The 13,709-nt window shown below is 33.4% G+C and overlaps 1 protein-coding gene across 1 annotated transcript in view; it reads right to left on the reverse strand.

Annotated features, from left to right (window-relative positions):
* SYCP1 (synaptonemal complex protein 1) overlaps positions 1 to 13,709 on the reverse strand; it is a 118,625-nt gene that overhangs the window by 52,324 nt on the left and 52,592 nt on the right. The window contains exons 16-21 of the mRNA XM_029948062.1: positions 12,061 to 12,122; positions 4,595 to 4,699; positions 3,694 to 3,797; positions 2,281 to 2,398; positions 1,428 to 1,498; positions 663 to 744 (exon numbers count right to left, since the gene is read on the reverse strand). Of these exons, the coding sequence (XP_029803922.1) occupies positions 663 to 744; positions 1,428 to 1,498; positions 2,281 to 2,398; positions 3,694 to 3,797; positions 4,595 to 4,699; positions 12,061 to 12,122 (542 nt within the window). The remainder of the gene's footprint in view (positions 1 to 662; positions 745 to 1,427; positions 1,499 to 2,280; positions 2,399 to 3,693; positions 3,798 to 4,594; positions 4,700 to 12,060; positions 12,123 to 13,709) is intronic.

The following is a 13,709-nucleotide window of genomic DNA, read 5'->3' on the forward strand; positions in this document are numbered from 1 at the left end:
CATGGTTCGTGAGTTCAAGCCCTATGTCAGGCTCTGTGTTGACAGCTCAGAGCCTAAAGCCTGCTTCAGATTCTGTGTCTCCCCCTCTTTCTCTGCCCCTCCCCTATACTCTTGCTTTCTCTCTCTCTCTCTCTCTCTCAAAAACATATAAACATTAAAAAAAAAAAAAAAGGCCTTAATTGGATCACACATTATCTACCAGAACAAATGAAGTCCAAGTAGGACACCCAGAACAGCGCCTGGCACATGTGCCATCACATAATACTCTGTACCATTCCACTTTTGGGACATTCCTCCCTGAAAACCTCTTTTCTGACTCTATATATTGACATCATATCCACCAAAGCACAATACAAACTTGTCAATTTATCAGTATGTTATTTACTAAAAGCATGAGCCTCTTTAGCCTAAAAATGTAAATCAAAATTAAATGTAGAAGATTTATGAAAGAAATTTTGAATTATGTCACTATTTCTTCCAGATGTAAATCCTATAAGCAAAATAACTCAGCTTTGCCTATATTTTTAAGGTCAACAGCCTACAACAGTCTCTATATCACTATTTATAGAATAGAATACTTCACCTTATTTTTTTTTAGACATGTGGTTCTGATTTTATTATTTGAAATTCTATTCTACAATCTATTATTAAATATAACCTACATTTTCTTCACTCTTGTCCAATTTACATTTAACTTCATCTCCTTTCTGCTTTAGTTCTTCTCTCACAGATTCTAGTTCACTCCTTAAAGGAAATGGAAGAGTGTTATGGTAAGAAAATTTATAGTTTTGTTTTATTCATTTTCTGAGATTTCTAAAATGCTTGACTCATATTTTTTGTTGGTTTAGATTTTCACTTTGGTAATTACTGCTGCATTAATATCAACAGGCACACTTCTTCTCCAACATTTAAATTAATTTATACATTTAACTTGAAGCTATCTAGATCCTTTTTCCATTCCATTCCAGGGGCGCCTAGGTGGCTCAGCCAGTTAAGCATATGGCTTTGGCTAAGGTCATGATCTCACAGTTCTTGGGTTCGAGCCCCGCGTCGGGCTCTGTGCTGACAGCTAGCTCAGAGCCTGGAGCTGTCTTCAGATTCTGTGTCTCCCTCTCTCTCTCTGACCCTCCCCTGCTCTCATGCACGCTCTCTCTCTCTCTCTCTCTCTCTCTCAAGAATAAATAAAACATTAAAAAAAAATTCTAATAAGAAAGTTCATGATGCTTTAAAATTAATTCCTATGTCTAATCTATTTCAACACTAGAACAAAAGATATTGTTATAATTTTATTTTTTAAGAACTCCAAAGCAAGCATTCTAATTTTTTACTTTATACCATATTCAACTTAAGTGTAATCTAAATTAACTATAACAAATAAAATACTAAGGTCTATTGCCAGACCTAAAAAGCCAACTCATTAGTCTTGCCTTAATTGTTTTTCAGTTTCTTCCATATTTTCTATTTGTTTCAACATCCGTTCTTCTTGTTTTTTGCTATTCTAAAGAAATAACCAATGTTGTTTATATTAATCATTCTGTTTCAACAATAAAATTGAAACTAATATTTAAAACCTTTATGTCACCATAAAAATTTAGTATTATATAAAACAAGACAATGAGCTATTTAACTTGCATAGTTCCATACTATTTTTCCCAGCCTTATTTTAATTACTCCCCTAGCAATTTCTATATAGCAGCTAAAAAGCAAGTCTTACTTGTTGTTTCCCAGGGATACTTTAAAGCCTTCTATCCTTGTTCGTATTGTTGTGACTTCAAGGAGTGCTTTCTCATTCACTATTACCTACTGAATTTACAGTTATGTACCTTTTAAGGCCAAAATCAATGCTATATTCTCTCTGAAGCTTTCTCTTCCCCCAAGGCAAAAGATAACACTTTGTCCCCAAAACAACCCATATAACATAATATTTTGTTTAAGTTATTTGAGGATTTAGTTCTTCTCTTGAGTCAATAAGATCTTAAAGAGCAACGAAGATATTTTATTCATCATTGTATCCTCCACATTGTCACTGTATGATTTACTTAATACTTGTTCAATAAATAATCATAAAATCTTGATGCTTAAAATTACATTAACTTTATCAATGGGTAATTTCTATATTCTGTTGCCCATTATTACCATCTAAATCAATAGGCATATTTTTATTCTAAAACAGAGTATCAGCTCTAAGATATGTAAAGGTGAAAGAAAGGTCATATATTCTAACCCCCTATATTTATAGGTTAGAAAACTAAGTCACTGGTATTTTCTTTTTTAACTCACATCAATATCTTCTTGCTGTTTTTTGAGTTGTAGGGCCATTTCACTTGTTTCTTGTGTTAATTCTTTGTTCTCCAGTGAAAGCCTGTTGCAGCTTGAGTTTAGTTCAGAAGCCTTAAGCCTGTTTTGTAAAAACATGTCAGACCTGACTATTTACCTATAAAATTATATGATGTGGAGTTTAATTCAAGGTATTCTTAGGGGCAAGGGGAAAAGGGCTGGGAATATAAGATTGGCCATTAATTAGTTTCTGAAGCACAGTGATAGCTATGTGCTGCTTCATTACATTATTCCCTCTACTTTGTACACATTTGAAATTTTCAATAAATTGAGATGCAAGAGATTTCTTTGCATATTCCCTACACCTCATCTCCCCATACTTTTCCACAAATTTTGAAGGGTGTCTTACTGGGGCGCCTGGGAGGCTCAGTCAGTTGAGCATCCAGCTTTGGCTCAGGTCATGATCTCATGGTTTGTGGGGTCAAGCCCTGTGTCAGGCTCTGACAGCTCAGAGCCTAGAGCCTATCTTCAGATTCTGTATCTCCCTCTCTCTCTCTGACCCTCCCCTGTTCATGCTCTCTCTCAAAAATAAACAAAACACTTAAAAAAAATTTTTTTAAAGAGTGTATTACTGTCTCATTGAATTTTTTTCTCTAGCAGACAGTTTCAAAAACTATTCCGAACTTCTGGTGATTTGGTTAAAGTAGGCATGAACTATTTCTAACAAAATATTTTCATTAAAGTAAGTAAAACTAGGTTTAAGTTTTGTGCACAACACCTAAACTGCTCTACAATGGGAGAGAGATAACTGCTGCTATTGGTGCAGTCAGGACCAATTTTAAATCAAAGAAGGGGGAACTGTGTGGTTCTACAGAATGATCTCAGTAGCAAGCACCTATTATCTTCTACTTACCAATACTGGAAATTCATTGAAGAGTGGATTAAAAAATGACAAGTTGAAAAGGCAAACATAGAAGGGTAACCTAAATGTATACTAAAGTATAAATAACTAACCAGTCCATTTACTAAAGGCATTTTGCTTAATAGATAAATTTTACCCGGAATTCAATGACCTATGTGGATTTTGTCACTTCACCAAATAATTTAATAAGTAACCAAAATAACTGGATAGAATTACAAATAATTATTTTTATGAGAAACTAAATGTTTCCAAGAAAAGTAATATACTGATCTTCTAAAGAAGTTCTCAACTTTGTGATATACTTTTTATGTCAATGATATATACATATTCTTAATTTCATTAGCAGTAAAATTAATACATTATTTTGATCTCTAATGAATAAAACACATTAACCCCATTCAAATAAAATATTGAATATAATTTACTAATTTATTATTAACTACCAGAAAGCTTAAAAATGGAATATGTAAGTTATTTATCAGTAGAAATCTTACTTCTCATTTTCAAGTTCAGTTTTCAGCTCTTTAACCTGTTTGGAATAATGTTGTTCACTTGTCACAATGGCAGTTAACTGTACTTCCAAATCATTCACTTTTTTCTGGAAAATAAATGTGTATAATCACAGCAAACATTTTACAATATTCTTATTTTAAAAAGTATGGTCATTCTGTAGTCAAGTCATATATTCAGCAAAAATTTGGTAAGAAAATGTCAAATTTTAAAATTTAATAGATTTAATGCCAAAACCATTAGACTTTTAGAATAATGAATGACAAATGTAATATAATTAAACTCCATCTTGATATTCTAAAGCTCAACCAGTAAAATTATATTTACAAATTATAAAATATTTTTATTGCTTTTATTCAACCAGGTAATTAATCTCCATTATCTAGAAACAATATATTAATTAATGAAATCAGGTAGAATCTTAAAAACTAAACTCTTCTTACTATTATAAACTATTGTATAGTTACAATGTAATACTGTTATGGATTGAAAAAATACCTTTTTAAAATAAAACAGATATTCCAAAATTATAACATAAGCACTATAAAAATTATTGTAAACTAAGAACTTAATAAAAGTTAAATTTTAAATATATAAATTAAGAATACTGAAGACATCAAAAAAGTGACTATTTTAAAAACCATGCTTGATGCATACTCCTGATATCCTAAATGCTGACCTTTCTCTCTCTCATTAGAATATGAAGATATTCTAGATGTGTTTCGCACCAACTGTTAGTATATTAAATGTAGCAAGAACATTGCCTTTGAAAGGAATTTTGTGAAGAAATCTTTCACAAAGCTAAGAGCTATGCTATCATTTATTCTGTAAATCTGTACTCTACTAACAAAATGTTGGGGGGAAATGTGTCTTTTTTAAACAAACCTCTCTGATTTGGAGAAGACCAGTTAGTTCTTGTTGTGTTCCTTTTAATTCTTCAGCAATCTTCTCAAATTGTTTCTTTTCATCCAAAAGCTTTTGGTTTTCTGCCTATTTAAGAACACCATAAATCATGACAGCCACACATATGCAAAATAATCAAATTGCCTAACTAAAGAGAAGAGACTCAGGAGTTTCTCTTTGGCTAAAATTTTTTAAAAAGAGAAAACAAGTCATTATTAAGTCAATTCCAAAACTAAATATGGTAACAAAGGATTGGATAAACAGAGCCCTGAAATTTAAAAAAAACAAACAAACAAACATCAGACAGGTCATTGAATTCAAACCTCCTCTCCTTATGCATAAATCACTTCAATTTATTAGCATTTATTAGTCACTCACTATCCTGTCAATCATCTTTGTCCTTATATTGCACTAAAATGTGATAAATGTGATTTCCTATAACTTTTTTTTTTTAACGTTTATTTATTTTTGAGAGAGAGAGACACACACACACACAGAGTGTGAGCGGAGGAGGGTCAGAGAGAGAGGGAGACACAGAATCAGAAGCAAGCTCCGGGCTCTGAGCTGTCAGCACAGAGCCTGACACGGGGCTCAAACCCACGCACGAACTGAGAGATCATGATCTGAGCTGAAGTCGGCCACTTGACCAACTGAGCCACCCAGGCTCCTCATCCCTATAACTTTCATGTAATGGTCATTGTTCTGCCTTTCTTAGTTGCATAGGAGTCTAATTCCTTTTTTACATGATAGATGACAAATATTTGAAGAGAATTATCAACACTCCCTAACTTTTCTTGTTCTCTTAACTATTCTAAAATCTTTAATTCTTATTATCATTCTTCCTATGAAATACTTCATTCCCTGAGAATAGATTCACTTTGTCAATATACAATTTTAAATAACATATCAAGAATTAAGTTCAACATTCTGGACAACCAAGGATCAACAAACTACAGCCTATATAGGTCAAATCCAGTCACTGCTTGTTTTTAATAAAGCTTTACTGTAATACAGCCAACATATTTATGTATTGTATATTCCTATTTTGCCTCATAACAACAAAGCTGAATAGATGCAAGAGAGACCAACCACATGGACCACAAAGCCTAAAAATTTGCTACTGGCCCTTTAATAAAAATTTTGTCAATCTTTGCTTTAGATGCGTCCTATACAATAGAACATTCTGCAATAACTGGAATATAAGGTAGCTACTGAGCACTTCAAATGTGGCTACTGGAGCTGAGGAACAGACTTTTACGGGTTTTTTCATTAATTTATATCTAAATGCCACATTTGGCTACTAGTTACCATACAGGATAGCCATAGCTCTAGAGACTGAGCAAGACTAAGTATAAAACAACTATTAACTCATTACTTGTGGGTGCTTAATTACTATCAGTTCCTCCTGTTATCCAACAGAGTATAGATTTATTAATTCAATTTTTATATTGTTTACTTAAGCATGATATCGCAACAGTTTCATTAAAGGGTTGACAATAAGGGCCCTATATTAATAATAAAAACTACTAATTGTATGTATAGAGTCTTAATTTTATAGGCAATGTGGAGCTATTTAAAATTTTGCTACAACTGGGGCGCCTGGTTGGCTCAGTCAGTTAAGCATCCGACTTCGGCTCAGGTCATAATCTCGCAGTTCGTGGGTTCAAGCCCCACATCACGCTCTGTGCTGAAAGCTAGCTCAGAGCCTGGAGCCTGTCTTCAGATTCTGTATCTCCCTCTCTCTCTGACCCTTCTCTGCTCATGCTGCCTCGCTCCCTCTCTTTCTCTCTCTCTAATAAATAAAAACATTGAAAAAATCAAAGTTTTGCTACAACATATAACATGATCATATCTGTGATTTAAAAAGCTAACTTTAGGAATAGTGCATAAGAAGACCCAATTATATATAGGCTACATATATACATATACATAAATATTTACAAATAAAAGACTAATCCAGTTTGAAAGATACACCATGCAAACCATAAACTTTGTTCAAACTAAAGAATATTGTCAGAGATAAAGTCAGATATTAATAATGATCAAAGATCAATTTGTCAGGAAGACAGACTAGTTCTATATGAACCTGAGACTTGTAACAGAAATTCAAAGTATGCGAAGCAAACATTGACAAACTTATAGAGAAAAAGACAAGTACTAAATCAAAATAGGAAATGTTAACATCCCTCCTCTCTCAATAAATAATAGAACAGGACCAAAAAAACACAACACAGAAGATTTTCACAATACCATCAATCAAGCGAATCTAACATTTACAGAACACATATAGAACCTAACTGGAGTATACACATTCTTTTCAAGTACACATGGAACGTTTACTAAGATAAATTTTATCTTTTATAAATTTAAATAATAAAGTATATTCTCAAACCATAATGGAATTATTACTAGAAACGAGTAATAAACAAAAGAGGAAAATCCCCAAATACATGGAAATTAAGTAAGAGACTTCTAAATAACCCCAAGGTCAAAGAGGAAGTCAAGAGAAATTAGAAAATATTTTAACCTGAATGAAAATAAAAATATATCAAAATTTGTTGGATGCAGCTAAGGAAGTGATTAAATTTATAGCATTAAATGTTTCAATGGAAAAGAAAGGTCTCAAAACAACAATCTAAGTTTCCATCTTAAGAACACAGAAAAAGAACAGAATAAACCCAAGCATACGTAGAAGGAAGGAAATAGTAAAGAGCCAAAATTGATGAAACTGAAAATGGAAAAACAGTAGAGAAAAATCAACAAAACATAAAGGTGGTTATTTGAAAAGATCAGTAAAATTAATAAACCCCTATCAAGACTGACAAAAAAGAGACAAGATACCAATCACCAATATTAGTAATCAAAGAGTATACACTACAGACTCCACAGATATTTTAAAAAATAACAATGCTAAAAACAACTCTATGCACACAAAGTTCACAACTTCAATGAAATGGACTAATTCCTTAAAAACCAAATCACCTAAGATAAAATAGGTCACCTTAACAGTTCGATAATAATGAAAAACATTTGATTCATAGTTTAAAGCCTTACCAAAAAAGAGTCTTTAAGTCCAGATGATTTCACAAGAGAATTCTACCAAATTTTTTTTTCACTTATATGTAGAACCTTGTTTTTATTTTATTTTTTTAAGTTTATTGTCAAATTGGTTTCCATACAACCCCCAGTGCTCTTCCCCACAAGTGCCCTCCTCCATTACCACATTTTTCCCCTCCCCCTCCCCCTTCAACCCTTGGTTCATTTTCAGTATTCAATAGTCTCTCAGGTTTTGTGTCCGTCTCTCTCCCCAGCTCTCTTTCCCCCTTCCCCTCCTCATGGTCCTCCATTAGATTTCTCCTGTTCTCCTGTTAGACCTATGAGTGCAAACATATGGTATCTGTCCTTCTCTGCCTGACTTATTTCGCTTAGCATGACACCCTTGAGGCCCATCCACTTTCCTACAAACGGCCAGATTTCATTCTTTCTCATTGCCATGTAATACGCCATTGTATATATATATATATATACCACATCTTGATCCATTCATCAGCTGGTGGACATTTAGGCTCTTTCCATGTTTTGGCTATTGTTGACAGTGCTAATGTGAACCCTGGGGTACATGTGCCCCTATGCATTAGCACTTCTGTATCCCTTGGGTAAATCCCTAACAATGCTATTGCTGGGTCATAGGGGAGTTCTATGGATAGTTTTCTAAGGAACCTCCACATTGTTTTCCAGAGCGGCTGTACCAGTTTACATTCCCACCAACAGTGTAGGAGAGTGCCCATCTCTCCACACCCTCGCCACGCCTATCTGCTAGGGGGAGCTGCTGCTTTTTTTCTACCAAATTTTTAAGGAAGAAATAACATTAATTGTATACAAACTCTTCCAGAAAACAGAAATGAAAGAAATGCTTCCCAACTCATTTTATGAGGCCAGTATTAGCTTGATTCCAAAACCAGATCAGATAAAGACCATTGAAGAAAACTATAGACTTCCCATGAACACAAAACCAAAACTCCTCAACAAAATATTAACAAATTCAACAATTTAGAAAAAGAAGAATATACCTTACCAACTGGGATTTATCCCAGAAATGCAAGACTGGTTCAATATTTGAAAATCAATGTACTACGTTGATTAGAATATTGATATTCTAAATAAGAAAACAATATGATATCGGTAAACACAGAAAAAGCACTTGACAACATTCAACATAGATTAATAAGAAAAAAAACCTAAGCTAGGAACAGAAGGGCATGTCCACAAAAAAACCTGTAATTTAACATCATACTTAACGGTGAAACGTTGAATATTTTTCCCTTTTGATCACATCAAAGATGTAAATGGTCACCACTCCTTTTCAACACCATTGTACTGGAAGTCTGAGCCAGTGCAGTTAGAGAAGAAACAAAGAACTACAACTGTCCTTATTTGGAGACCAAATGACTATCTACATAGAAAATTACAAGGAATGTGCAAAAAACTCCTAGAACTAATAAGTCATTTTGGAAAGGGGCACCTGCATGGCTCAGTAGATTAAAGCATCTGAGTCTTGGTTTCTGCTCAGGTCACGATCTCACCAGCCATGAGACTGAGCCCCACATCCGGGTCAGCCCTGATAGCATGAAGCCTGCTTGGGATTCAATCTCTCGCCCTCTTTGTGTTCTCTCTCTCTCTCTCTCTCTCTCTCTCTCTCTCTCTCTCAAAACAAACAAACATTAAAAAATAGTAAAAAATAAATAAATGATTTTGGCAAGACTGTAGGATACAAAGTCAATGCATAGAGCAATTATACCCCATCTACTAGCAATGTACAACTGGAAAAAATACTTTTTTTTTGAAAAGTACTTTTAAATACTACTTAAAACACCTTCAAGAAAGGAAATATTTAGGTATAAATATAACATGTACAGAGACAGAACTGTACATTGAAAACTAAAAAACGCTAATTAAAGATCTATACAAATGGACTGATACCATTGTTCATATACTAGAAGACCCAACATAAGTAACAACAGCAATTCAACCTAACTTGATTTCACACAAGTACAATCATAATCACAATTAGAATTACAATAACAATTACCATCATAATTCTGGTAGGATTTCCTTAGATAATAGACAAACTGAAAATCTAGATGATAAAGGAACTAGAAGAGCTAAAACAATTATGAAAAATAATTAAGCTAGAAGACACTACCCAAATCTAAAACTATAAAGCTACAGTAATCAAAACACATATTAGTGAATCGATAACAAACAGATCAAGAAAACAGAAAGAGTACAGAAAAGAGATCCACACAAATATGGCCAATTGATTTTTTATAAAAGTGCAAAAGGAATTCAATGGAAAAAAGGAATCTTTTCAACAAATGGTAAGATCACCCTAGATAGATACTAAGTATTTAAATCTTAATTATCTCTCAAAACCATCCACTTTTTCTCACCACCACTTTCCAGCCTAAACTACAATCATCTCTCCTCTGGCTAATGTGATTGTCTAATTAACTATTCTATCTTAATCTACTGTTCTCAATTCAGTAAGCCAAAATGCAAACCAAGTCTCTCCCTATTGAAATTCTTTAGAGCTTCCCATACCTCTTGGGATAAATACAAAATTACCCCCAAAAGATTTAAAAGGCCATCAACTGCTCAAGCTCCTACTACCTTTCTAGCCTCATTTCGTACCACTCTCTTCTTTTCACTCCATGTTGCACCACCATACTCCTTCCTATTAAAAGAAACTGCACATATTTCCTCTACCTGATAAGCTCTTCCCTACCTTATCTGAATTTCAGTTCAATATTTTTTTCAAAAAGCCTTTCCTGACCTAACTAATTCAAATCCCTTAATTATAGGCCTCATGTTAATCCTTTATTGCCTTTGTCACCACTGTAATATTACCTTTGAATGACTGCTTATATTTAAATGTGATTATTTCATGACTGTAGATCCATGAAAACAGTATATGCATCCATTTGTTCCCACTGTACCCCCAGAAAGAATAGAAACTCAACAAATGTTTATTAAATGGGCAAATGTATTATTTTCTTTATCCCTTACAACTACCCCATTGTGCAATTATTTTCAGCATTTCAGAAATGGAAATCTGAAGCATCAAGGGTTTTAGTTAAATTGCTCTTAGTAAAGAGCTATATTACCAATCAAAACATTGTCATTTTAAGGACCAAGGTATTGTGTTCTGTTGTTGTCCAAATATAACAAAACCCTAAGCCAGTTCTTGTCTGCATAGGAGTGAATCTTTACAGTGAAAATAATGCTTTAGTATTTATTCATTCAACAAATATTCATAAAGTGTCGGTCACTATACTATGTACTAGGTTTAGAAGAAAAAAAGACATGGGTTCTTAGACCTTAGCCCTTGTGGAATGCATACATGCATTCCACTACTTATTTACTGTAGACCTCCTATATGCCACCCACTGTGCTAAGTAAGGAGGAATCAAAAGGGTAAATAAAGCTTTAAATAATTTTACCAAAAATAAATTCTATTTGTGATAAGTGCTATAAAGGAAAAGTACGGGGTGGCTATGGGAACAAGCCATACAGAGACCTAAACTAGAGAAGAACATTAAAGAGATGTTTCTTAAACAACAGATATTCAAGCTGAAACATAAAGTATAAGTCTGGATTATCAAATCTGAGAGCAATGTGAACACTATTATTCACATGAGTTTCAGATAAAGCAATTCAGTGGAGAAAGGATAAGCATTTGGGAAATAATGTTTCCCAAGAGATGGAAGGAAGTAGGAGTTGCAAAGTCAGGCAGACACAACAGGTTAAACCCACAATCAAATATCCATAATCATAAATACTATATATCAAGGGTTGGCAAACTACAGTCTTCTAGACAAAATCAGCCCACAATCTCTTTTGTAGGCCCTTGACCTAAGAATAATTTTCATTTTTACAAGGTTATTAAGAATAAAAGAGAAGAGGAGAAGGAGGCCTATAAAGCCTAAAATATTTACTATCCAGTTCTTTAAATAAAAGTTTGCCACCCATGGTCCACACATCATAATCAATTAAAACATACTGAATCCTACCCTAACAAATTTGTAAAATATGGTTCTATCTGAACACTTAACATAGCTACCGAATATATAACATATATATCTTTAATAAAATTGTAGCTTTGTGGCTCAAAGGTATCAAAGTCATATCAAATTTACAACCAGCTATATCACATGCATACTTGATTTTACTTAAATGTGCTGTCAACACATGTTCAAATAACAAACACTTTCACCAAGACAGAGGTATAAAACTTGGCACAGATAAGAATGTGGCTTTACTGAAATACAAACGTATTTTTTTTATATTTAGCTGAAAACACTAATATAAAACATCTATAGTATGTGAGACTAAGTGGAGTCATATTATTTTGAAAAATAATTGTTCTATAAGAGAAACTATATACTTACCAAGATGTTCTTCAATTCTTCAAGTTCTACTTCTTTGTTATTTTTAAGCTTAGTCATCTCTTCTAAAATAAGCAAAAGAATAAAAGGTGTGAAAAGCCAGATTAGAACAGGAAAGGAGAGAGAAGTAAGAATACCACAATTTGCAAGAGAAGAAAACCCGAGATGGTTTAGTGCAACTACAGAAAGCACCATAAAACACAGAGGAAGTTCAAATAAACTATGCAAAAAAAAAAAAAAATGGATAAATGTTAATAGTAATGTTTCTATAAAGTTAATTCTACAACCAAATGAGCCCAAAGTTCATTACCCAAAGTAAGCAATGGATCTATATAAAATATATTTGGAATGAGGTCACTCAGCATGTTCCTTTATCTTTAATTTATCACTGTCTAAATATCTGGCCTCTTAATCTTCACTCTAAACTGAAAAGGAGAAGTGATCCACTTTTCTCAGGCTAATTCTGACCATTGTACTCTGGACCTCAACTTTCCTACCTCCTCTGAGACTTCAGTTGCTTACATAACTAATATACACTGACTCTCCATAAAGGAATCTTTCATTTCCCCCATCCCATCTAAACATCTACTTGAAAACAAACCAATATCTGGCTGAACTTTCTGCCTTTTCTCACTAGTGTCAAATTTGTTTTGCAAACAAATTTGTTATCTACAGTTATATGCAAAACTAATGCCTATCTCAATACATTACATTAATTACATCTCTTATAACATTATTAAAACTATGATCTGTGGTACAATTCTCAGTCCTCTTTATTATGGAGCTTTCCGGCATTTAATGCTATTAACTACTCTCTACTTTTCTCCCTTTGATTTTCGAGACCTTGTGTTACCTGCATTCCCTGTTTTCTCTGATGACACTTTTTCCTACCCTAAATAATAACACTCTACAATGCTTTTATTTCTATCTTCTATCAATTCAGTATTAGGCTAATAAATTTATAAAACTTTTCCAGGCCAAATCTCCTTTATCCTTTCTTGGATTTTTAACTGCCTACAAAGTTCCCAAATGATGTCTAGCTGTCATCTACAATTTTATTGTCTCTGAAACATTGTCTTTCCTCACTATTAAGGTTTTTTTAAATAAATGGAGATATAAAAGCCTCTTTGGCTTCTGGGTCTCCCTCTCTCTCTGCCCTTCCCCAACCCACACACAGTCTGTCTCTCTCAAAAATTAAAAAAAATTAAAAAATTTCTAAATAAAAAATAAAAGATTAAAAAATTGTAATAATTGCCCACAATTTTTAAGGAAAAACCATAAAAATATGAAATGCCAGGATGGAGTCTAAAAGAAAAACTTGTCACAAGCAAAACTCACTTAACCACAACATTTCATTTTAGGTAAGAAGTTTTTCAAACTCAAGGATTAAAGATAGTTGACTAAGCATATCTCCACATTCTCTCACCCCCACTCTCATAAATGTTTTAAAGACATATGTATGTTTACATGATGAGGGAGCTTGGGGCAAGCTGAGGGCAAAAGTACAGGCTAAGGGCACCTCCCACCTCCTAGGTGGGATATGTGAGATAGTCCTCAAACAATCCTGGCTAACCAAGAACAGAGGAAAGGGATTAAGTTCCTGCCATGATGATGTGGGAAATGAAGACAAATGAAAAATTAAATTGCCTTAC

This window comes from Suricata suricatta, chromosome 8 (genome assembly GCF_006229205.1).
Source record: "Suricata suricatta isolate VVHF042 chromosome 8, meerkat_22Aug2017_6uvM2_HiC, whole genome shotgun sequence".
Taxonomy (NCBI): Eukaryota; Metazoa; Chordata; class Mammalia; order Carnivora; family Herpestidae; genus Suricata; species Suricata suricatta.